General features: G+C 40.7%; 1 protein-coding gene across 2 annotated transcripts; it reads right to left on the bottom strand.

The window, feature by feature from the left end:
- Positions 1-13: 13 nt before the first annotated feature.
- LOC113007964 (MAGUK p55 subfamily member 4-like) lies at positions 14-27,108 on the bottom strand. 2 transcript variants are annotated; one of them, XM_026145053.1, is made up of 22 exons: positions 27,088-27,108; positions 25,743-26,622; positions 24,235-24,292; positions 23,163-23,284; positions 22,998-23,075; positions 22,105-22,188; positions 15,843-15,974; positions 12,185-12,266; positions 11,593-11,678; positions 11,208-11,279; positions 10,758-10,954; positions 10,394-10,452; positions 10,035-10,052; positions 9,197-9,238; positions 9,062-9,082; positions 4,022-4,060; positions 3,561-3,728; positions 2,940-3,020; positions 1,410-1,503; positions 1,122-1,230; positions 861-995; positions 14-725 (listed from the first exon to the last, which is right to left on the bottom strand). In XM_026145053.1, exons 3-22 carry the CDS (start codon positions 24,254-24,256, stop codon positions 540-542), a joined length of 1,827 nt encoding a protein of 608 aa, XP_026000838.1. In that variant the 5' UTR covers positions 24,257-24,292; positions 25,743-26,622; positions 27,088-27,108; the 3' UTR covers positions 14-539. The 2 variants fall into 2 exon arrangements, 1 of the variants encoding a protein (XP_026000838.1); XR_003269966.1 differs by lacking the exons at positions 14-725; positions 861-995; positions 1,122-1,230; ... (9 more) ...; positions 11,208-11,279; positions 11,593-11,678 and adding exons at positions 13,314-14,564; positions 15,011-15,305 and having other exon boundaries at positions 12,206-12,266.

Genomic DNA, 27,108 nt, shown 5'->3' with positions numbered 1-27,108 from the left:
GGAAATGCTCAAGTAAAGTGCAAGTACCTTTATATGACAGTACTTAATTACATTCCATATGACATACATTTCAAATTAAAAATGCAGCCTACCTAGCCTCTAAACCACAACATACCAATAAGATATCACTACAGCACAGAGAGGCAAAGACTGAAAGACTGAAAGTAAATACATTGAACAGCTGTCACTGAAAAAAACAGCATCAAAAGTGGGAGTGATTATATGAAATATAATTAAAGTGTAGTGTTCAACACCATGTAACAGCATGTAACATGAAACAACAAACTGTTGCTAGGGTTACCAACCACTGGATACAAATAAAGAGTTTTGTTCCCAAATTGCAAAGATATGACATCATGGATAGTGTCACATCATAATCATATGACTGATTATCTGTTCATCCCTTATAAATGTATTATCCTTATGTTCTGCTCTGAGGATTTCACCGTGTCTTTAAATACTTATTTCTGCCTGTTTCTTCTTATTTCACTTTCACGTTGTCATTTTGTATCTCTTTAGTATTTTATTCTTCCCCTGTGCTAATCCTCTGCTCTTCCCCAGCTTACAGGTATCCACTGTGGTTCATCCTGTGCCTGCTGAATGATGGAACAGAGCTCTATGCAAGCGTCCTGTAGGTCATCGTTCACCAGGACACTGTCAAAAAACTGCTTGTACTTTGCTTCAATCGGCTTTGATGTCTCTTCAAGCTCTGCAAAGTCTTCCTCCTAAAACGACATTATTATTATTGTCAGTTTTAAATAACATTCATGCTTTTGCTTTTCTTTTTCATAAGCAGCTGCTCTCTCTCTCTCTCTCACTCACTCACACTCACACACATATTTTTTTTTTTATGCTCTTACTGAGAAAACTCTGTTGATGGCATAATTGGTGATGATTCGAGCATCTCTGCGAGTTTCCCTGAGTCTGTCTGGGCTGGGTGGTTTGATGAAAATTACATAGGGTTTAAATTTCTTTGTTCGCAACAGCTGGATGCTCTGGAAATAAAATACTATATTAACACCAAAGCTTTTTCAATCATATGCAAACAAAAAGCTTCACAGAAAACTTAGAGACTGTTCAGAATACATGAAATAAGTGAATCTGTGTTACATGAGACTCACATGGGGCTCGGCGTCAATGATACACATCCGCCCTCGTTTTAGCACCTCATCAATGGCATCAGTGCTAATTCCATACAGCTGACCTTTACTCTCCCCATATTCCAAAAATCTGAACACATGTACACACACACATTCATACATCCACACGTGCAAAAACAGCATACAATTATAGTTAAATAAATAATAAACTTATATAATTCCCTAAAATTTGAACAAAAAGCCCCAAAAATCATGACAATCAACACCAAGAACATTAGCAAAATTTATAGTAAAGGAATAAAATCTTGCCTGTGGTTGCAGACCATGTACTCAAACAGTTCTTTGGTAACAAAGTGGTACTCTCTACCGTTCTGCTCCCCTGCTCTGATTGAGCGAGTGGTGTCTAGAAGAACAGACCAATCAGAACGTTTATATTAATAATTAGTCACAGTGAAAACAGCAGTATAAATATTAGGGGTGCAACGATACTCGTATCGATATTGAACCGTTCGATACAGTGCTTTCAGTTCGGTACGCATATGTATCGAACAATACAAAATTATTTAATTTATTTTATCAACTTTTCTTCTGACGATGCTGTCTGTGTTGAGAGCTCAGTGGATCTGCGTTAGACTACTCCGCCTAGGTTGCACTGTCGAGCGCAGATCCACTGAGCGCTGCACAAGCTAGCAAGACAGAAGTTAAGCTCGTTGCAACATGGCAAATTTAACCTCCCCCACCCTCATTCATATCTGGCGTTTGGAACTATTTTGGTCTTCATGTGACGTATGACCCTGAAGGTAAGCGTGTCATGGACAAAAGTAAAACAGTATGTTGGATGTGCCACACAATGCTCAATTACATGGGTGGGAACCACTGCGTTAGTGCAGTTTGCTTGTTAACGTGTTGACGCCGTCCAGCCCCACGCACGGGGCGATCCGCGGTAGCTCGTTAACGGAGATTTGGCGTGTTGTGACGTTAACGTCATTTCAGATTAACGCTGACAGCACTAGTGGGAACACAATGAATATGACTGCACATTTACACCGACATCATCCTAGTGCAAAGACAAGTGGAAGCAGACAAAAACAACAAGCACGCATGCTACAAACTTTACCCGAGTCATTTAGACAGAAGTTAGCACATGATTCTCCTTATGGGGACCTGATATGTTTAATATGCTGCTGAAAATATAGCCCAGAAGAAGCGTATAGTATAGCTTTTATTTTGGAAAGAGCCATTCCTCTGTAATAAACTCTCTTTTCCAAAGATGAGTGATTTCTCGATCAGATAGATTTATTATTTTATCCCTTTGTTGTTCCAGTAACATTAAATTTAAAAACTGTACATTTGAGTTAAAATATATATTTATAATTTTAATAAATGACAAATTAAAAAAGCATGAACATTTTTTTGTATCGAAAAAATACCGAACCGTGAATTTTGTGTATCGTTGCACCCCTAATAATTATGTAAAGCAGGTAAAATCACTTTCATGACTTTACTACCTCCTCCGCTATTGAGCTAAATATTTTTTTTTCAAGAGTGTCAAAGCCAGTAAGTCATGCTTCTTATCTGGAAGTCACAAGACACTTCTCATAAGTAATTATACCAAACTGGGCTCAACTGCAAACCAACAGGTGACTTCAAATCTCACAACCATCCTCACACACAGTCCATGATAATATTCCAGATGTTTAAAAACAAACAAAACAAAAACATATATTTCTTTTTTTTTTAAATGTAGAGCCCTCTTTTTATTGTCATTTAAAATGAGAAGAACAGGTTCATTTGATTTCATTAGGAAAACCTCACACGTGTTAAGTAAAAGGCACATACGAGGCACTGGTCCCTGGAATGTCGAAGGATTCAGTTTGATGAGTCTCTTCCTAAGTTCATTTACTCCAACTCCTGAAGCACCTGTGCAGAAGAACAAATAATGAACTGGTAGGAATCTCCTTCAGACTTCCAAAGATATACATATAGAGACAGACAAGAATGCTGGAGAATAAACTTTTTCAAACAAGGAGAAAACAGCAGGTGCTGTTACAGTAGAAGTGAAACGATTTCAAACATTCTCCTGATACAAGGATGAGACCAGTGTGTTGAACAGTACATAAAGTAAAGCATTATTTATTGTATGTATTATAATTAGATAAGTACTTAATTCAAAGGACTACTGTAGTTATGCCAGCAATTCAGTATTCAAGAAACCAGTGAAAAATCTAAGCATACAGAGAGGCTTCTATTACAGAGGGTCTCAAGATCAATTGATAATCTCAGATTTTGTTAATCTTTATTCTGTTCAGCAATTTTGTGCTGCAGTTGTCTTTTGACATGAGGTGGGAGGTCTATTTGAAACACTTTACCGACATTCCATAATTTCAGGGTCAGCTGGGAGGCAGTGATTGATTTCTCATGGAAGCATTCATGTGTTATTAATGCAGTTATTCATCTCACCAACGAGGATGATGAGGCGGTGGTTCTCCTGAGGAGGGCGCTGGTACAAAACCACTTCCTCATAGGGGGTGGACAAAGCATTGGTGTTGGGGGAGCAGGTGGTGCACGACTGTCGTCGCTTCCTGTAGGAAGTCCTCTTCCAGACACGGAAACTTCGACGGAAACCAGCTGGTGAGGTTAAAGAGCACTTTTAGTTTCACTTAATAAACTTGACACACTTCTCACACACACTTCTCCTTATAAGGTGAACGTTACCAAAGTTTAGAGACAGCAGTAAAATGATTTATTATTGATAATATATATTTTCTATAGATATGATTTCATTAGATTGTAGGAATTTATTATTAAATAATAACTTGTCTTATTAAATCCATCCTTCAGTATAGATTTTATTATCAGTGCTACCCACTTAATGACTACTTAAATACTACCTAATTATCTGAATAGCATATATGTCTTACCCAGGTAGATTCCATCAGTAACATCAGATTCAGCTTCATCTGAAGGAAAGAAACATTCAAACTCCTAGATTTATCACCAGGCAGTACATTTCTTCTTTTTATTAAGTACAGAAACAAGTAAGCATTTATTTTTATATGTATTTACTACATTTTATTTTTTGTTTGTAAGCCTGACCTTAATTTTCATGGTCATATTAAAAATGCACCTAAATTACCGCCATTTAAAATTTTCATTAAAATAATTTTATCGAATTATGACTCGGAATAAACAAGTACATATACAAAAAGAGTTTACGCTGTGGGACTGTTTTGATCATGCGGACTGGGAAATGTTTCACGTGGCTGCTAATGATATTGATGAGTACACAGATTCAGTCTGCGGATTCATCAGAAAATGCGTGGAAGATGTCGTCCCATCCAGAACAGTTAAATCCTTCCCAAATCAAAAACCCTGGAGATGTTCGTGCGAACACTATGTCTGAGGAGGATGTGCAGAAGTGCTTCAGGAGGGTGAACGCACGCAAAGCTACTGGTCCGGACGGGATTCCTGGCCGCGTCCTCAATAAGTTCCAGTAGTACAAGTTCAACAAGGTCCGCGTCAGGTGTTGAGGAACCAGGGCACCCTGATGAGAAGTGGGCTACTGGAACAAGAAGGCATCGGTGGGCAAGAGACAAAAACAAGGCGTTGTTGGAATGCTACTACGCAAGTAACCCTGGCGGAAGGGGTTAGATGAATAGGATGAGGGACCTATGGATTCTTCGATACCCAACATCCACAATGACGGCGAAACAACTAGTAGCTCAGTGTTCCAACATTCGAAAGAAGGGACTGCTCTCACAGCTAGAGATTGATGAGGTACAACATAAATGCTACGGCAAGGGGGAACCAGGACGCCAGGTCAGGGGGCCACTCGAGATTGGGTACCATGCCCCAAGTGCGATAGGAGAAGGATCGTTGAGTGCGAGATGAACTGACCTGAAAGATAGGATCATGGCCAAGCTTGAAACCTGGACCCCCCATAGCCGGTTACCAAGATTACGTGAAGTACCCTCAGAAGGTCTGCTAGATGATGTTAATGCAGCACTACGGACGATACCTACAGCCATGATTACCGACACTAACAAGCTGATCTACAATACGGCAGCAGTGATCAGCGAGATGTTTGGCTACAAGTTGAACAGCCACAAGGGGCAGTACCCTCCATGGAGAAGGAGGCTAGAGGCTAAGATCAAAGTAGCACGGAGGGAGGTTAGCCAACTATCGGAGATGCAGAAAGGCGCAATGAGGAAGGTGCCTAAGAAGTACAGGAAACTGTCCATACCGGAGGCCTTCGAAACTGCCAAGCAAAGACTCACAGCCTTGGCCAGCCACTTGAGGAGGTACACCAGAGAGATAGAAGGCAGGAGAATAAACCAGCTGTTCTCCACTAGAGATGGCACGATACCACTTTTTTATGTCCGATACCGATATCATAAATTTTGATATCTGCCGATACCGATATGAATCTGATATAGTGTTTTTTAATCAATAAAACTGTTTTTTTAATATCTTGCTGCATTTTGTATAAGTTCATACTCAAGTTTAAATAAACAACAACACTAAAGCTATTGTGTTATACCTGTATGTAAAAAATACAACAAAATATTTCATAGTTCAGCAATACTGATCAATCTAATAAACTTAAACCTACTCCATCCTCCCTATTCTGGTATTTTAAAGAGTACTCAGCAGAAATATTAAGCAATCTAACTAATAGGGTTGCAAACTCCCAGCAAAAAAAATAGGGAACCACCCCCCACCCTCCATCTCATGATGCTTAATCGACGTAATCAACTTTAATTTGATGCAGGTTAGAAAAAAAATGCACAGAAATCAATTATTTTTCAAGAATAATTAAATAGATTCAACATCTTTCTTCTACAGAATTGCAGACTGCACAAATGGTATCTTCCCAAAGGAAAAGGTAGTATAGCTTACTAGGGTATAATAGACTTAATAGTTACTATATACAGTAATGGACTTCTATATATTTTACACAAGATTACAAATTTGGGTGTAAGATTCAGATAATTATTCATTAAAAGGCAGTCGCTCCATATATCAGTTGTTAAGCTTAACACTGGAATGCTTTACAAACATTCAGAGACGAACTTACACACTTGCTTTACTTCTCTCTGGGATCACTTCATCGGAGATGAAATTCTGGTTTTGTAGCGAGGCTACAAATACACATAGCCGCTCTATCACGTGAACACACTGCTCCGACATGCTACGGTTATGAGTCGAGTTACGCCGTGTTGCAAGTTTTGTGAGGTGCTTTTCTGATATTTAATGGATCGGATTACATTTTTTATTTCTCTCCGATATCCGATCCAGTAATTTAGGTCAGTATCGGACTGATACCGATACTATCGGATCGGTCCATCTCTCTTCTCCACAGAACCAGCAAAGGTGTACTCTCAGTGGCAAGGGAACAATAAGAGAACAGCACCACCAAGTCTGGAGACGGAGCAATACTGGAAGAGCATATAGAAGAAGGACGCAACCCATAACGGCAATGCTCAGTGGCTAGTGGATCTGAAGGCAGACCACAGCGACCTCCCCGAACAGGGTCCAGTAACCATCACAGTGGCAGATATCCAAGAAAGGGTCTCCAGTATTAAGAGTTGGACAGCACCAGGCCCTGACATGGTTCACGCCTACTGGCTGAAGAAGCTGACTGCACTCCACAAGCGCCTGGCAGCACAAATGAACCAGCTGCTAGTTGACGAGAGACACCCGGAATGGCTAACTGAAGGCTGGACGGTCCTGATCCTCAAGGACCCCCAGAAGGCACCGGTCCCCTCCAACTACCGACCAATAACCTGCCTCAGCACCATGTGGAAGCTCCTGTCAGGCATCATAGTGGCTAAGATGAACAGGCACATGGGTCAACACATAAGCGGGGCACAGAAAGGGATGGACAAGAATACCAGAGGCACAAAACAACAGCTACTGGCAGACCAAGCAGTCAGCTGAGACTGCAGGACCAGACTGACCAACCTGTCCTGCCTGGATTGATTACAAGAAGGCCTATGACTCAATGCCCCACACCTGGATCCTGGAATGCCTAGAACTATATAAGATTAACCGGACCCTGAGAGCCTTCATCAGGAACTCAATGGGGATGTGGCGGACAACACTGGAGGCCAACCTCAAGCCCATAGCACAAGTCACCATCAAGTGCGGGATCTACCAAAGAGATGCTCTGTCCCCACTGTTGTTCTGCATAGGCCTGAACCCCCTCAGAGAGATAAATGACAAGACTGGCTATGGATACCGACTACGGAATGGAGCAGTTGTCAGCCACCTCCTGTACATGGATGACATCAAGCTGTATGCCAAGAGTGAACGAGACATTGATTCACTGATCCACACCACCAGGATATACAGCAATGACATCGGAATGTCGTTCGGCTGGAGAAGTGTAGTCGGATGGTAACAAAGAGAGGGAAGGTAGTCAGAATGGAGGGGATCAAACTACCAGAAGGCAACATTGCCGACATAGAGGACAGTTACAAGTACCTGGGGATCCCACAGGTGAATGGGAACCATGAAGAGGCCGCTAGGAAAGCTGCAACCACCAAGTACATGCAGAGGGTCAGGCAAGTCCTGAGGAATCAGCTGAATGGTAATAACAAGATCCGGGCTATCAACACCTACGCCCTGCCCGTGATCAGGTACCCTGCTGGCATAATAAGTTGGCCAAAGGTGGAGATAGAAGCCACTAACATCAAGACAAGAAAGCTCCTTACCATGCATGGAGGGTTTCACCCCAAGTCCAGCACCCTGAGGCTGTACGCTAAGCGGAAGGAAGGGGGCCGGGGACTGGTGAGTGTCAGCACCACAGTCCAGGATGAGACAAGGAACATCCACGAATACATCACGAAGATGGCCCCAACTGACCGAGTGCTCAATGAATACCTCAGGCAGCAGAAACCCAAGAAAGTGGAGGAAGGCGAGGAACCATCATGGAATGACAGGCCCCTGCACGGTATGTACCACCGGCAGGTAGAGAAGGTGGCTGATATCCAGAAATCCTACCAGTGGCTGGACAAAGCTGGACTGAAAGACAGCACAGAGGCACTAATCATGGCAGCACAGGAACAAGCACTAAGCGCAAGATCCATTGAGGCTGGGGTCTATCACACCAGGCAAGACCCCAGGTGCGGGCTGTGTAAAGATGCTCCAGAGACAATCCAGCACATAACAGCAGGGTGTAAGATGCTAGCAGGCAAGGCATACATGGAACGCCATAACCAAGTGGCCGGCATAGTGTACAGGAACATCTGTGCCGAGTATAACCTGGAAGTCCCGAGGTCAAAATGGGAGATGCCCCCAAGGGTGGTGGAGAATGACCAAGCTAAGATCCTGTGGGACTTCCAGATACAGACATAGTGGTGGTAGACAAACATGAGAAGACGGCCATAGTGATCGATGTAGCGGTTCCGAATGACAGCAACATCAGGAAGAAGGAACATGAGAAGCTCGAGAAATACCAAGGGCTCAGAGAAGAGCTCAAGAAGATGTGGAGGGTGAAGGTGACGGTGGTCCCCGTGGTAATCGGAGCACTAGGTGCGGTGACTCCCAAGCTAGGCGAGTGGCTCCAGCAGATCCCGGGAACAACATCGGAGATCTCTGTCCAGAAGAGCGCAGTCCTGGGAACAGCTAAGATACTGCGCAGGACCCTCAAGCTCCCAGGCCTCTGGTAGAGGACCCGAGCTTGAAGGATTGACTGCCCACAGGGGCGAGTGGGGATTTTTTTTTTTATATTATACATATATTTTTTTGTTTGTTTGTTTTAAATAATTTATCTTTTCAACTTCATGTGTAAAGAATTTGTTGTTTGGTTGTCTGTCACTCTAAAGTATTGATGAGAAACTCAATAGACATAAATATGAGAAAAACCCCCACTAAGAAATAGAAAGGAACAGCAATGAGTGTCATGCAATCAAAAGGTTGCACTTTTTACACATTCATCACTGGACAGACTTACCTACCAAAATTTATTTCCTCCAGATCTGAAAAAAAAAAAAAAAATAGTGACATTCAATGGGTTGTTGAATAATGCATAGCTTTCGTATATAAAAACTAAATATTTAAAATATATATGAATATGTATTTATTATGTTCACCTGTTATTGCATGTTTCTCATCAGAATTTGCAGGATTTTCCTCTGGAACAAAATAACAGAAAAGTTAGTTAAAGCTTATTTTCACATACATGTAGCTGGGTTTAAATACACCAACAAAGACAACATACTGTATGGCTGAAAGGCACAAAAAGCTATGTTTGGTTGAAAGTGTTAATGTGACAGACTGTAACACAACATAACACACTTCAGTTACTGTGAAAGGAGCAGCCTGGCATGATCTTAGCTCTTGTTTCTACCTTTGAGATCTCTCAGAAGATGAAATAAGCAGCTGCAGAAGCAGCTTAATTAACACTGTAGTTCAATTGGTGATTCATGTGTGCGAATGGTTGTATTTCTCTCTTTGGTAGATTGGTGACCTGTGGATAGATTTCTCATAGAATTCTCATCCTATGAAAGCTGTGATTGACTCTGGATAAGTATGCATGCATGGATAGCTGGTTTTGACTACAAGATATTCCCTAACATGACGAACAAGTGATGTTTGGGAGATATTGTATACCAGTAGTATAGATTATTGTTTCTGTTAATAGTCTCAGAGACCTCAATTATTATAGTTTTATTCAATGATTTAAAAAAAAGTCTTCTGTGGTTTCTTGTTTTTGTTATTGGTGGTTTGTTATTAGCCTAAGCGACACCTCTCTGTGTTAGGAATTGACTGACAGGTTAGTGCAGATAACAGTAATTAGTGCTGAATAATAATAATAAAAAAAGGTGTCATCAAAACAAGCTAACAAACAAGCACACTCAGAAAAATAAAATGAACTAAACTACGACATTAAATGACTATTATGGATGATGTTTCACATGTCACACCCACCGTTAGCAGTCAGGGTCACTAAGGGCAGCAGGGTTAACAGAAAAAATAAACAGCCGTTAAAAGCATTGCTCATTTTATGTCACAGCAGGTAGAGATTTACACACAGGTGAGAAAAAAAAACTTTTATGCACACACCGACTTAAAATAACAAATTATTTTTGTAGTGACTGACTTATCTTTCAAATATTTTAAAGACTAAAAAATACATTAAAAGTGCTTCATGTAATCACACTGGTTTGTAAAACTTTAGGCATTACTGAGAAATATCCAAGTTACAAACAACTCTGCAATAAATGTACATATAATATATAAACCATTAAATAAGCACATGTTTAATAATAACAACCATGATTCCTCACGTGGTCTGATGCAGGTATGAACCTGTAAAGGCTGACACCACCATTGTTCCCTCTGTTTACTGTAGAAAGAGAAATAAATTGTTAAATGCAACCAATGTATTAGAGTCTTAAGCTAAAATCATGGAGCCAAACTGCAAAGATATATTCTTTCTGACATTATTATAAGCCAACTTTACCTAACAGTGTTAAGGCTTTGCCATCAGTTAAATGTGCAGAATAAAAGTGATGTAGCCCTTTAAAGTTACTTAGAATTATGTTATAAATGTTTTCTTACTCTCATAATGTCAGATCTATAAACTAACCGCTTCCTCTGGCTGCGGCCTGTAAGTTCGTCACATCTTCACAGTATGTGAGTGCGTCTCACCTCTTCAGCATGCTGGCCGAGGGAATCAGACCAGCGCAGGATGTAGCACATGGCAGTTTCCTGGCTTGCCACCACTGTCCATCTGACTGGTCAACCACCTGAAGAAGGTCTCCTCTGCTGAATGCCATTCCTGCATCTGGACATGGGATGGAAAAATCCTGCAGAGGGCAGTAGTCTACCATTGCCCTCATACATACCTGGAAGACAGACAGATAAACTTTGTTTTATTGCAGATTAAAAAATAAATTAATCAAAAAGTGAAACATTCACAGATGTACTGAGGGAAATCATGTTTTTAAACCTGGAACACCAGCCTGGAAAATAACAATCAGTGAATCATGTCAGTAATTGTACAGGGATTTTCCTGCTCATAAGTAAGTTTAATGTCAACAAAATGTGCTTTTAATAAAGTGATACTGGAGGTAAAGTGATAAAGTGTGTGTTTCTTACTGGTGTCTGGCTGAGGATGGCCTGAGATGGATTTGGAATGATTTTAAACAGGATAGTGCCTTGGGAATTGGCCTGACAGGGAAAGTCATACACAAGAAGTATACATGGTGAGAATTATTTTTAATAATCAAATGTACACGCTTTCACCAAGCATGTTGTCATACTATCATTTATACATATTATTAATACTATAAAGCTTGTGTTTAACATTTTCGTTTTCTTTTTTTTTCTTTTCTTTCTTTTTTTTTTTTTTTACTTTAAATGGCTTTTGAATGAGGTGGTAAAAACTGCCTTTAATATTTCTAAAATGTATACAATAGCATTGATAATAGTATTTTCTTTTAAATAATGTTTTTCTTATTTTTAGCAGATGCTGATAGCATACCAGTATATGGATGACCTGTTCTGGTTCCAGGCCCACCACTGGGTTTCCATTTACCTCCACTAATAGGTCTCCAGGATGTAGAAGTCCTGATACAGGCAAAAACCCATATTTATTAAGACATATTATTGCTAGGCGTGATGTTTTCATCTCTCACACACAGACATAAGCAAAAATGCACATGCAACACACACACACACACACACACACACACACACACACACACACACACACACACACACACACACACACACACACACACACACACACACATTTTCATATCTTAGTGAGGACATCTCATTGACATACTGCTTTCTTTAACCCTCAGCCTAAACCTAACCATAACCTAATTGTAACCCTGACACTAAAACCACATTCACCTTCAAACTCGGACGGACATTTTGTTATAAGCGACTGTATAAGTATAGTGGCATGTCAATTTTCTGTCCTCACAAAGCTGTCTAAACATGTAACACACACACACACACACACACACACACACACACACACACACACACACACACACACACACACACACACACACACACACACACACACACACACACACACACACACACTTAAAATACTTGTATACCACTGCGGTCAGCCAATCCTCCATGAATCACCCGGGCAATAGAGATATCTCCCGTCGCCTCATCCTTTCTTATAGTTGCACCCTAACAGATAGAGAGTTGTTCAAAATTTAACAACAAAGTAAAAAGCAAGCAAAAATAGTGACAAGAGATCTTAAGGCAAAGGCAAAATGTTTTCTAAGATTAGCAAATGGAAAATTTTGACTAAATTAATTTTTAAAAGTACACGATTTTAAAAGTAAATAATAAATACTTTGTTTAAACACATTTTCTCTTCATGAGATCCTCATTAAAAAATCAGCAAATTAAGTAAAAGCTCTTCTTGTACGCCAGTTATTATTATTATTTTTTTTTATAAGGCCTTCCATTTTTGTGCCATTTTGTGAGGAATATCAATATACACACTAACATAATACACCCAGCAGCTGAACATACATTCAACTCAAAGCCACACAGTTTAGTGCTGGTGGTAGATCAAAGTTAAATAGATAACTAAAGGGTTTTTTTCTTTATATTTTAATGCTTGGGCATTTGATATTAACTCATTTTGCATTACATCAAAATATCATGGGGACTCTAAAGGTAAACACTATCAACACAATACCATGTCCACTACAGGCCATTGCTAGAAGCAAGCTGGTAGCAAGGGCTCATGAAAATTAAGGATAACTTTAGTAGTCCTGCAAATTTGCTACCATAGTTTTGGGAAATGAAAATGCTAAATTATTTTAAAAAATGCCAATTACATAAGCTCCAACCAGGCGCTAAAACAGTGCTCATGAAAATTAATTTTGATGTTTCTATATGTGGAATAATGTAAAACTTCTTAGGTGTTTCCACAGGGATTTATTGCTGTATTTGATGTGCAATAGATACCACGTAAATATACAAACAATAAGTCAAGATGAATGCAGTTCGACATGTACAAAATAATCCATAACAAATATTATTAAAAATAAATTTAACCCTAAACACTTTCCTCCTTTTTTGCTCAATGTATATATTCAGACCATCATAGTCAAGAACCCAAAATAATAAATCAGAGCTGATGAAAAAAATGAAAGCTGTCATACTTTTTAAGAATAGTTGGACTAGATGACGAAAATAAGACAGAAAGAAATTGCTTTGTACCTTTATATTGTTTGCTTTTGTTCCTTTGAGTGATTGTTTGAAAAATCGAAAAAGTCTTCAAATTAAAAAAAAAAAGTCCATATGTTGTTGTAGCTGATATTTCTTTTTAGACTAAAACATTAGGTATTTTTGTCACTGTCACAGCTTTTCCAGTACAAATGCTGGAAAGAGATGAAAAGGTTTGTTTTTAGTCTAGTTACTCTTTCTTCTTCTTCTTCTTTGTTTTTAAGCAGCCTGTACTCTTACAGTCTTGTTGGTCCTCCAGAGGAGCTCTTGAAATGGTTCCAGTGTTGAACCTCACTTGTCCATTATTACCACCCCTACCTGCCCTCTGAGGAGCTGCCACCATCCTTTTGGATCCACCATTAATTTGTGTTGGACTCCTAGATGTTGTAAAGTCATCTGCACAAGAACTTGTGGATGAAGAAGAGGAGAAAGTAGTGGAAGAAGATGGTGAGAGTGGGCCTGGGTATGGTATTGGAGATTTGCGGACAAGTTTTGGAGATAATGAGGAGACCCTTGGAGGAGGTGAGGGTGGATATTGTTGTGTCTTTGTCTGTGAAGGAGATGACTCGAGGTGTTTTTTGGTTACGATTAGCCCCTGAAGCTTGTCCACCACCTCGGCAAGCAGGTTAAGTGCCTGGGCGTTCTCTTCCACGCTGTCTGTGATCATCTCTGATGCTGCCACCATCCTCTCACCAAGTTGGCGTACATCCTGACTATTGTGTTCAATACTGCTGGCCACCATCTGAACAGTGGACCTAAGCTCTTCCACACTGCACTGTTTCTTGAGTTCAGCAGGCTGATTATGGTGTCTTGATTGCTGCTGCTGCGCATTTTGTTTACGTTTTGATATGTTCTGGCATTCATTGTGACGAGGAGCTGTAGCGTAGTGGAACATTAATGGATGATTTAAAGACTCTTCCTGATGTGTGTTATGAGGTCTGGTTTGAGTGGTTTGACAACCATCTCTTCTGGAGATAGTGCTCACCCCTTGTTCCTGAGTACTCCTTCTAGCTGCAGGACTAGAAGGAGCAGTGCGAGATCTAAGAGGGTTCATGCCACGACAAGAGGAGGTCCTTCCAGGTGTGGGGATATTTTTTGACTGTCCTCCTGTAGAATTTTTTTTGTACAACACAGGAGAGTTGGGAAGGCTAAAACTGTAAGCTGGGATTGGAGGAGGTGGGTATGCGTAGTCATCACTGCTCTCTCTGGTTGAAGCACCATCTTTCCCATTGGGTTTGAGTTCCTCTGAAAATGAACCACCAAATAAATTTGCAGTTCAAGAGAACAGAAAGACATTAGCAAACTATGTCTGAAAAGAAATGTAATGGCAGGAAAGCCCAAAAGACTCATAGACTGCCAGATGATGGCAGGTTCATGAAGAAATGAACACTTAGTTGCACTGAGGAATGACACCAAGATAGATGAAGTGGTTGTTGCCTTTCATTGCCATTGCTAGACATATGAAAATATTTGCCCAGAAAGTACCAAATACTAGAATGATTAGATACAAGAAAGAATGAATCCTCGATTATGATTAGTGAAGGTACTGATGGATGGCCTGCGTTTCTATGATATGTTGCCATTGTTTTTTATATTTGATGGCTTAAATACAGACAAAGAATGATCAAATGAAAATGGTCAGATGATTGGTGATTGTATGGACTGTCATCATCTGTTCTTCCTCCTCTTACCAGTGCAGGTAGCAGGGTTCAAAACAGAGGGAGCTGACTGATTGAGTCCTTTGTTCCCAAGTTTTACAGTTGGTGAACACAAATAGCAACTTCCTGTGGATTCATAGCGAGGGAGAAAGGGGTGGGACCTGCCGTCTTTATGAACAAGGGTAAGCTTTGCTTCACTTTCGGGCACTCTGAGCTCCTCCCCTGACTGAGCTCTTCTTGCAGGGATGAGGCGTTCCAATGTAAAGCGGTGCAGGCTGCTCCAGCGGCTGTGAATTTCTCCTACACTCCTTCTACACTCTTCTCCACTCTTAATGAATGAAAGATGAGAAACTTTGAGTTTTTAGGGTTTATTAGAACATTTTAAAGTTAACATAATGTAATTTATATTTAAGCAATTTAAGACTTAACTACTTTATGACTAATCTGAGGGCACCTTGCAAGGCTACCTTCAGATTTGTCATCGAATCTATGAAGTCAACAAGCCATCTTGTTGACTTCATAGATTCTGTTTAACAAAAGTGATCATTTCTGCATCCCTATCTTACAGGAATATATTACTAATTTGTTTGGTTTGTTTGAAAATGTAATCACTCTCTGGATTGTGCTTATAAGCAATGTTTTTTGTCATTTTTCTTTCAGAGAGTTTTGGACGACATAGATATTGAGACTAATAACGCCATGTAAATAGAAAGCTAAGCTACCTTAGCTTATCTAAAACAAAAAACAAGGACAAAAAATGACAAAAACACATTTATGTATATTTATAGGTTTCTATAGCTGACACGAACGAAACTGTATTTCTGAGCAAAAGTTTACATTTATGAGGAAAATGCTTATGTCTTACCAGAGGCTGGTTGTTCTTTACAAGACACACAATCCTCATTGCCTCCTCATCCTCTGGTATTTCATCAGGCAGAGGGGGTAAGACAGGCTCATAGTCTGACTGTGCAACACTGTCATGAGATGACAAGAGAGCCTGATATACAGAGAGATAGATAATCAGTAATGGGTAACCAGAAACTTCAAATATAAGTTATAAGTTAACCTCTGGGTGGTCTTGGGTCGATTTGTGCCATTTTTCATTGTTCGTATACACGCCATTTGCACTGTGTTGAACGGAATATAGCCAACTTTTCCAAAAAAAAAGTCTGGTTACATATATTTCAAAATTCCAGTCTGACTCCCTTAAATTAGCTTCAGTGGCTGAGCTACAGATAAACTTACACTATTGGTCCTAGTGGTCGATTTGTGCCCCATTGAAACCCATTATAAACGCTATTTCCCATTCCACGGTCATTACAACCAAATAATGGGCCATCTTCCGAATGTTGGTGGTACTCGGGAGTCCGGGCCTTGGAATTGTATCTTTTGGGAAATATTTGATTTCTTTGTTTTTTGGGGCTAAAAAAACAGTGCGGCCATGTGACGAAACCGGGATATAAAGGGTTAAAATCCGCGAAATGTAATTAAAACTTGATATGAATATTTCAAGGAGAAGTAGGTCTAAAAGATTGGCTAATTTAAAGTGGAAAAAAATATTAATATATAGATATTTTATGGCACTTTTCATGGCGTGGTCGATTTGTGGCTCTAAGCCCAATAGTGTATGCATTTTTCTAGGACCCCCCAGAGGTTAAGAAAGGCATGCCATGATGAACATGGATTCTAAAATGAATCTATAAAACGAATCTATATATATATATATATTAGGGGTGCAACGATATTCGTATCGATATTGAACCGTTCGATACAGTGCTTTCGGTTCGGTACGCATATGTATCGAACAATACAACATTTGTAATTTATTTTATCAATTTTCCTTCTGACGATGCTGTCTGTGTTGAGCGCTCAGTGAATCTGTGTTCGACTACTCCGCCTAGGCTGCACTGTCGAGCGCAGATCCACTGAGCGCTCAACACAGACAGCATCGTCAGAAGGAAGAGAGCAGGGCAAGCTAGCGAGACAGAAGTTAAGCTCTACTTGCAACAGGCAAATTGAACCTCATTCAGATCTGGCGTTTGGAATTATTTTGGTTTTCATGTGATGTATGACCCTGAAGGTAAGCGAGTCATGGACTAAAGTAAAACAGTATGTTGGATGTGCCATGCAATGCTCAATTACATTGGTGTGAACTAGTGTGTTAGCGCAGTTAGCTCGTTAACGTGTTTGCCGTCTAGCCCCATGCACGGAGCGATCGGCGGTAGCTCGTTAACGGAGATTTGCCGTGTTGTGGCGTTAAGGTCATTTCAACGAGATTAACCTGAAAGCACTAGTGGGAACACAACGAATATGACTGCACATTTACGCCGACATCATCCTAGTGCAAAGACAAAAACAACAAGCATGCTACTAACTTTAGCCGAGTCATTTAGACAGCTGTTAGCACATGATTCTCCTTATGCTGCTGAGAATATAGCCCAGAAGAAGCGGATAGTATAGCTTTTATTTTGGAAAGAGCCATTTCTCTGTAATAAACTCTCTTTTCCAAAGATGAGTGATTCCTCAATCAGATACAGGGCTTGCAATATCGCTAGCCCGACGTCCCGGAGCTAGCGATTTTTTCAGTCGGGCTACCAAAATCTATCTCTTCCCTGCCCGTCGGGCTATTGTAGGAAAAATATATGTCAATGCTTTTGCATTCTTTCAGAAATGTAGCTGGGTAATTATGTCATTGGCATCGGTGAGTCACTGTCAATATGTGACATATTGAAGTTGCGTTTGAATTTGCGCTTGTTTTTTTGCTTTCACTTTGCAATCGTGCGAACTGTGTATAGAGAGCGACAGCACTGATCTGTGAGTGATGATAATTTGTGCACCAATTCCTCTGACATCGTCTTATTAATCGTTAGCTTACTATGCAAACATGACAAGTGAAATCTCCCGCAGCTTAAACATGTGAGAGGTTGATCGCGCAGAGAATCGCTGAGCTTATGTGAGTGAGCGTGTAAAAGCATTTCAGTTCTGCTGAGCCAAATAAGACAGGTCAGGGTGAAGAAGTGACAGCCAAAGAAAAGCTTACCACAAAACGGAGAAGTTATGACAAATCAGACTATAAGGCAAAAAGAAAGTGCAGCTTTATGGTTTCATGGACAAAAGAATTTCTGTGGCTGCAATATGACGAGCTAAATAACCAGGGCTGCACATAAGTGGTCCGCAGGTGCGCATTCGCTGTCAAAATAAAAAACACGCACAAGGGTTAGGGTTAAATTTAAAAACTGTACTTTTGAGTTAAAATATATATTTATAATTTTAATAAATGACAAATTAAAAATGCATGAACATTTTTTTGTATCGAAAAAATATCGAACCGTGACACCAAAGTATCGAACCGAACCGTGAATTTTGTGTATCGTTGCACCCCTAATATATATATCTATATATCTATATCTATATATATATATCTATATATCTATATATCTATATATCTATATCTATCTATCTATAAAAAAAAACACCCAGCACGCCCCTGCGGGCGGTTTATCCCTCAAGCTCGGGTCCTCTACCAGAGGCCTGGGAGCTTGAGGGTCCTGCGGAGTATCTTAGCTGTTCCCAGGACTGCGCTCTTCTGGACAGAGATCTCCGATGTTGTTCCCGGGATCTGCTGGAGCCACTCGCCTATCTTGGGAGTCACCGCACCTAGTGCTCCGATTACCACGGGGACCACCGTTACCTTCACCCTCCACATCCTCTCGAGCTCTTCTCTGAGCCCTTGGTATTTCTCCAGCTTCTCGTGTTCCTTCTTCCTGATATTGCTGTCATTCGGAACCGCTACATCGATCACTACGGCCGTCTTCTTCTGTTTGTCTACCACCACTATTTTGTCCGTCTGTATCTGGAAGTCCCACAGGATCTTAGCTCGGTCATTCTCCACCACCCTTGGGGGCATCTCCCATTTTGACCTCGGGACTTCCAGGTTATACTCCGCACAGATGTTCCTGTACACTATGCCGGCCACTTGGTTATGGCGTTCCATGTATGCCTTGCCTGCTAGCATCTTGCACCCTGCTGTTATGTGCTGGATTGTCTCTGGGGCATCTTTACACAGCCTGCACCTGGGGTCTTGCCTGGTGTGATAGACCCCAGCCTCTATGGATCTTGTGCTCAGAGCTTGTTCTTGTGCTGCCATGATTAGTGCCTCTGTGCTGTCTTTCAGTCCAGCTTTGTCCAGCCACTGGTAGGATTTCTGGATATCAGCCACCTCCTCTATCTGCCGGTGGTACATACCGTGCAGGGCTCTGTCCTTCCATGATGGTTCCTCGTCTCCCTCCTCTTTCTTGGGTTTCTGCTGCCTGAGGTATTCACTGAGCACTCGGTCAGTTGGGGCCATCTTCCCAATGTATTCTTGGATGTTCGTTGTCTCATCCTGGACTGTGGTGCTGACACTCACCAGTCCCCGGCCCCCTTCCTTCCGCTTAGCGTACAGCCTCAGGGTGCTGGACTTGGGGTGAAACCCTCCATGCATGGTAAGGAGCTTTCTTGTCTTTATGTCAGTGGCTTCTATCTCCTCCTTTGGCCAGCCTATTACCCCAGCAGGGTACCTGATCACGGGCAGGGCGTACGTGTTGATGGCCCGGATCTTGTTCTTACCATTCAGCTGACTCCTCAGGACTTGCCTGACCCTCTGCAGGTACTTGGTGGTTGCAGCTTTTCTAGCGGCCTCTTCATGGTTCCCATTCGCCTGCGGGATCCCCAAGTACTTGTAACTGTCCTCTATGTCTGCAATGTTGCCTTCTGGTAGTTCAATCCCCTCAGTTCTGACTACCTTCCCTCTCTTTGTTACCATCCGACTACACTTCTCCAGTCCGAACGACATTCCAATATCATTGCTGTATAGCCTGGTAGTGTGGATCAGTGAATCGATGTCTCGTTCACTCTTGGCATACAGCTTGATGTCATCCATGTACAGGAGGTGGCTGACAACTGCTCCGTTCCGTAGTCGGTATCCGTAGCCAGTCTTGTTAATGATCTCACTGAGGGGGTTCAGGCCTATGCAGAACAGCAGTGGGGACAGAGCATCTCCTTGGTAGATCCCGCACTTGATGGTGACTTGTGCTATGGGCTTGGAGTTGGCCTCTAGTGTTGTACGCCACATCCCCATTGAGTTCCTGATGAAGGCTCTTAGGGTCCCATTGATCTTGTACAATTCTAGGCATTCCAGTATCCAGCTGTGGGGCATTGAGTCATAGGCCTTCTTGTAATCAATTCAGGCAGTGCACAGGTTGGTCAGTCTGGTCTTGCAGTCTCGGCTGATTGTTCTGTCTACCAGTAGCTGGTGTTTTGCGCCTCTGGTATTCTTGCCAATTCCTTTCTGTGTCCCGCTCATGTATTGACCCATGTGCCTGTTCATCTTAGCCGATATGATGCCTGACAGGAGCTTCCATGTAGTACTGAGGCAGGTTATTGGTCGGTAGTTGGAGGGGACCGGTCCCTTCTTGGGGTCCTTGGGGATCAGGACCGTCCGGCCTTCAGTTAGCCATTCCGGGTGTCTCTCGTTAACTAGCAGCTGGTTCATTTGTGCTGCCAGACGCTCGTGGAGTGCAGTTAGCTTCTTCAGCCAGTAGGCGTGAACCATGTCGTGCCCTGGTGCTGTCCAACTCTTCATACTGGAGACCCTTTCTTGGATATCTGCCACTGTGATGGTTACTGGACCCTGTTCAGGGAGGTCACTGTGGTCTGCCCTCAGATCCTCTAGCCACTGAGCATTGCCGTTATGGGTTGCATCCTTCTCCCATATGCTCTTCCAGTATTGCTCCGTCTCCAGCCTTGGTGGTGCTGTTCTCTTATTGTTCCCTTGCCACTGAGAGTACACCTTTGCTGGTTCTGTGGAGAACAGCTGGTTTATTCTCCTGCCTTCTATCTCTCTGGTGTACCTCCTCAAGCGGCTGGCCAAGGCTGTGAGTCTTTGCTTGGCAGTTTCCAAGGCCTCAGGTATGGACAGCTTGCTGTATTTCTTAGGCACCTTATTCGTCGCACCTTTCTGCAACTCCGTTAGTTGGCTGGTATATATATATATATATATTAGGGGTGCAACAATACTCGTATCGATATTGAACCGTTCGATACAGTGCTTTCGGTTCGGTACGCATATGTATCGAACAATACAAAATTTTTAATTTATTTTATCAACTTTTCTTCTGACGATGCTGTCTGTGTTGAGCGCTCAGTGGATCTGCACTCAGCAGTGCAGCCTAGGCGGAGTAGTCGAACGCAGATTCACTGAGCCCAGGGCAAGCTCGCGAGACACAAGTTAAGCTCTCATTGCAACATAGCAAATTTAACCTCCCCCACCCTCATTCAGATCTGGCGTTTGGAACTATTTTGGTTTTCATGTGACGTATGACCCTGAAGGTAAGCGCGTCATGGACAAAAGTAAAATAGTATGTCGGATGTGCCACGCAATGCTCAATTACATGGGTGGGAACTACTGCGTTAGCGCAGTTAGCTCGTTAATGTGTTGGTTGTCCAGCCCCACGCACGGGGCGATCCGCGGTAGCTCGTTAACGGAGATTTGGTGTGTTGTGGCGTTAAGGTCATTTCAACGAGATTAACGCTGACAGCACTAGTAGGAACACAATGAATATGACTGCACATTTACACCGACATCATCCTAGTGCAAAGACAAGTGGAAGCAGACAAAAACAACAAGCACGCATGCTACAAACTTTACCTGAGTCATTTAGACAGCCGTTAGCACATGATTCTCCTTATGGGGACCTGATATGTTTAATATGCTGCTGAAAGTATACCCCAGAAGAAGTGTATAGAATCACTTTTATTTTGGAAAGAGCCATTTCTCTGTAATAAACTCTCTTTTCCAAAGATGAGTGATTTCTCTATCAGATAGATTTATTTTTTTTATTACTTTGTTGTTTCAGCAGCATTAAATTTAAAAACTGTACTTTTGAGTTAAAATATATATTTATAATTTTAATAAATGACAAATTAAAAAAGCATGAACATTTTTTTTTGTATCAAGAAATATCGAACCGTGACACCAAAGTATCGAACCAAACCATGAATTTTGTGTATCATTGAACCCCTAATATATATATATATATATATATATATATATATATGTATATATATATGTGTGTGTGTGTATGTACCTGGATATGAGGTGAGCTCAGGAGGCTGCACAACTCTCTAGCTGGAGCTGAAGGCTTTTGAGCTGTCAGTATTGCAGTTATGACCTAATGAAAAATTAAGAAGATTCCTGAATCAGATGTTAAATTACATTATACTGGAAAGACAGAATACCAGACATATGTAAAAGGAAAGCAAGAGACCTAAAAACACTGATTTCTATGGAAATATTTCCAGAAGAAACTTTAGATCCAGACATAATTTTAATGACTTTAACCACCTACGACCCGAACTCTTCCAGAGCATGCATTTTAATTTCTCTTTGATATTTGGGCATATTGGGACCCGATGAATGTAAAAACAAAGGATTACCAGTTTTTTGTTTTACCCTATTTTTGTTTCTAAGAAAAATGAGAGCCACATATGAGGATATCCATTTAAAATTTCGTAAGAACAGTAGCAGCATAATGTCCTCATAAGTGGATATCAGGCCCTTGTAGAGCAAAATTGAGTATTTTGGTCTAAATAACCCAAAGTGTGATGTCCTAATATGTGGACGCCAGGTCCTAGGAGGTTAAAATGACTTATCACAGTCATCTGGTCACTTGATCCACATCCTCTAAAAACTTTTTCAAAAAGGAAAGGTTTAAATCTAAATGTAAATGTAGAGAGGGTGTCTCCTGTTGTGCTTTGTATTATTTACAGAAAGCAGACATGTTCTGGTTGGTTTCTGTATTGATTACATTATCAGGCTTACTTAGTTTTAATTTTGTTACCTTTTGCAAGATGCAGAATTAAAATTCCAATTGAATCAGCTGTGATAAGGTGATATTTTACAGAACACTAATGACTGATATTTAGGGATCTAAATATTTCGTCTATGGCTGCTTGTTTGTTGTGTTGTATATATACACACCTCATGTGAGAGTCCTGCAGCATAAGGCAAAACGGGGCTTGGTGTCAGTCTCTGGAACTTTAACAGGCACTCATAAATCTGGAGACAAAGCACCAAATGATAACTTTTAGTTTGCAGACAGATGGTAGGTGTGTGTCTTTTACTCAGGACCTTTGAATCATGTACCTTCAGCAGGGCACAAAGCCACGGTGCACTCAGTAGTTCATGCAAAAGCTGAGCACCATTAATGTTCCTGCTAACAGCTTGGTCAACATCCTTCACCACACTGGATAGTACCACACTGACACCTGAACAAATGATGACATAGGGAATTAGGGAAGACACAGGGAATTCTTGGTAAATGGACTGGTAGTTATGCACCACCTTTCTACACAGCTGAGCGCTCAAAGCACTTGCAACTAATTCATCAAATTACACACACAATCATATGGCACTTATGCCTATGCAGCAGTTCAGGAAGTGCAAACTGGACTCCAACCAGCTGCTGACCTTCTACCACTTCATTGAGAGCCTGCTGACATATATCACAGTATGGTACGGCAGCTGCACTAAGGCGGATAGAGTGAGGCTTTAGAGTGTAGTCAAGGCAGCACAGAAGATAAATAATCGTACAAATAAAATATTTGCTTAAACAAACTGGAGATACTGCTATCCAATACAGATGCTGAAGTGATCCATACATAGCTAATTCAAGTTGGTTAGCTTGGGGAACAAATTTGCATTGTCTGAAATGTTGACATTAAAATGTGGTTCGAGTGCTTAGAGTAAAACCACATTTCCATATTACTTTATTTCACATTGGTACAATAATATCAGTGGAGAAAGTTTTTTAGTAATTGAAAAATAAAAGTGCTCTCATATTGTCCAAATTTGGTTTGATTACTGTATTGTTCCAGTGTTTGCTTAACTGTCTCTTTATCTTTCACTTGGTATTGTCAGAAATAGTTAGAATTGGGGCATTAAAACTGGGGTACTGCATGATTAATTACACTGTGACTGACAGATTCCAATGAATGTCTTTAATATAATTGTCTTTAATATCACAGCAGATGTTTGAGGTTTCACATTTCTCCTGAGCAGAAGGTGAAAAGCCGACAGAACCAGACAGGATTAACATTATAGAGAAGCCCTGACCCTTCTTTTATAATAAGTCTTTTCAAGTAAGCACCTACTCATGACTGAGACACATGAATTCAAGTCTACTGAATTTGTCTGTATACGTGTATGTGCTTCTCACCATCCTCCATTGCTTGTTTCATGGTAATTGTTCAGAAGAGAATGAAAGGGTTATTCCACTGAAAAGATATGGAGAAAGAAATAAAAAACAGATTTATGTAACAACCTCATTTTTTACATATTAAAAATAAAACAAATCTAGATAATTTAACAATCTTTAGTTAGTACCCATGTCATTATTAAACATAATTCAATTCATGTTGTGTGTGACTATCATCTTGTTTTATTACAACAGACAAAGAAAGATGACACATTTACATTTTCATTCCAAAAGCATTTCACCTTAGGCAGAATATCAGGTTGATCTTCATGTTTTCAAGGCATGAAAACACTCAAAATTACTACTTGGTATGGATATAATCTTCAGAGTTTGGAAGTTATGGCTGATAACCATGATTTTCATTCAAAATTGATCAACAACAGATCTTGATGCCCTGGACAATTTGACTGCAGCTGGATAAAATGAGTAGTTTTTAAGTTAATTGTACTTCAAAGTTAAGAGTCTGTAACTTTTGAGAGATCATAGCAAAGTCTTACTATTATGATTAAATGTTATGGCTGTAGAAAATAGGTGTATCTTTATACCATGTTGTAATACACATTCTACCTCAAATGGTGTCCAAATAACTAACTTAAATCATGCTGTGATTGTTTTTTTTTATTTTTTATTGTGTAGTTTTGGTCGTTATTAGGGGTTACTTTGAATAAATACATAAAATGAATATTTTACAAATAAAATGTTAATGTTAAAATTTATTTTTAAAAAAAGAACAACAAATGATCAAAATTGCAGAGCAATGTTTAAAAATTATGTTCCTTTGAACAGCAGAGAGGGAAACAATGAATGAAGTGAATGTTTTAAATGCAGCTTATCCTACTTTAGAACTTCCTGTTACAGCAGCAGGTTACTAAATGTGGACTAATTTCAGGTTACGGCTATTCTTCAGCTGCTTATCTCGGCTCAACTTCCGTTTCCACTTACACTGTCCGGGAAGAGCTTCCATTAGTCACGAAACCTTGGGTTCTGTGAAACTCGTTACACAGTTTCATGGAACTTCTTTTAGACTATTTCTGTTGGTGTCGCTTATCAATCATGTAAGATAAATATTATCATTTAAAAAATAAATTGAATCCAGACCTATATACACCAGGGAGAACTTTGTTGCTATGCTATAAAATATGCAATATTTTATTGTGTCTACATTATCGCCAGGAGGGTCCCATAGTGGATGGCAGCATTTATTAGTATTTCTTTGTGATTATTCTGTATGTGCGTAAATCCTTCATCCCTCATCCCTCAAGTTCTTGGTATTTCAAATGCTGTGCTACTAAGCAAACACAAAAAGGCATATAAAAAGTACAGTGAGCAAATAGGCACTCAGCTTATTTGCTCATCAGCTGTAAGTAAAGCCCCATAGAGCAAGCAGGAAGGCTGTATATGCTTAGTCTGATTTTTTTTTTAATCAATTGCACTACAAGAGTCAGAAGTGTCAAAAAAGGTAAACTCACATTCCCTTCCTGTGGTCCAATTGTTCAGTGTGGGATTTCTCAGTTGAAAGGAACCAGTAGGGCGAGTGTGTCAGAAGCAGTCAACGCCAACAACATGAATGTGAGTTTACTACCAAACCTGAACTGACACTAATCCTCTCTGACCCGACTTAATCCACCAACCACCAATCTCCCTCTCTCACTCCCTTGCGCTGTCTCCTGCTCCCCCTTCTCTCTTCCCTGTTTGCTGACTTTTGCAATATTTTAAAAAAACATTTCGTTATCAGCTTGAAGTTTTTATCGCTAACCCTGTCAGTGTTCCCATGTCCACTTTTATTCTAGTTCCTGCTTTCTCGTTGTATTCTTCAGCCATCCTCATCAACTCACTCTCTCATTCACTTTAAGTAAGTCATCAAATCACAAAGCTTCTTAACTCTTCACTGCTTTTAGCCCCCCCCCCCCACACACACACAGTATAATCACACATGTTTGTATAGCTGTCTTTGTGAGAACCCTTTGTGGCATAATGCATTACCCTGCCCTTTATCTTAATCTTCCCTTAATTCCAAATCAAAGCCTAAGACAGAGCCCAAAGCCTCAAATAGCCGTGACAAGCGGCAGGTTTGTCACGATGTGAAGATCAACAAAATGATCCTTTATCTTTAATGTCCTCATAAGCGGAACATTGGTCTTGATTCTCACAATAACTGTTGGCACATACAAACAGCAGGTCAGCAAGCCAACCAGAATCAGAGTGGCAGCAAAGAATAACAGTACTTCTGGTGCATTAAATCCCACTGCAACATCTGGGTGAGCCTGTGTCTGCTTTGTGTATGTGTGTGTTGGGGGTTATTGCAGGGTAATGGTCACTGGGTCACCTCCTCCAGGATTATTCTGCTTTCTGAAGGATCAGTGGTAGACAAAAACACAAAGAAAGAGAGAGAGGACATATAACAAAAACAGATGGAAAAGTAGTACCATGTTTTTCCAGCAATTCTTTCTCAATATCTGACCAGCTACAGTTCTTTGCAAAATTCACATAACAATACGTGATCAAGTGATAAATTAAGTGATAAATTAGGAATATAGATTTCGTGTCATGACTAGGATAAAGGGAGATTATTAGGGCCATATAAGGGCCTCTGTGATTTTGACTCAGTGGGTGTGGTCTTGCTGTCTTTCCAGTCTTAGACGCTGCCCTTCTTTACAGCTGATTCTATTTAGCAATTAGGCCGGAGTGCTTAAGTCCAAGGAGAAAAGCATTCCCGTACCAGAGGAACTTTTTGCTTTGCATGCTGTTAGGTGGATGTGTGACTGTTTATGCTTACTCTGTGAAAAGTTTGATCATTTAACCTTCTCAACTTACTGTCACGGCTGCCGAGGCGAG

The sequence above is a fragment of the Astatotilapia calliptera genome, chromosome 16 (assembly GCF_900246225.1).
Source record: "Astatotilapia calliptera chromosome 16, fAstCal1.2, whole genome shotgun sequence".
In the NCBI taxonomy this organism is placed as follows: domain Eukaryota; kingdom Metazoa; phylum Chordata; class Actinopteri; order Cichliformes; family Cichlidae; genus Astatotilapia; species Astatotilapia calliptera.
This window is presented reverse-complemented; position numbering and strand designations above follow the sequence as displayed.

Excerpts from the sequence above, each read along its gene's own strand:
- LOC113007964 (XM_026145053.1), bottom strand. The coding sequence starts at position 24,256 with ATGAAACAAGCAATGGAGGATG. Across the intron at positions 11,679-12,184 it reads AGGATTGGCTGACCGCAGTG|GACTTCTACATCCTGGAGAC; the intron begins GTATACAAGTAT and ends TGCCTGTATCAG. Across the intron at positions 10,453-10,757 it reads TCGGCCAGCATGCTGAAGAG|TAAACAGAGGGAACAATGGT; the intron begins GTGAGACGCACT and ends CTCTTTCTACAG.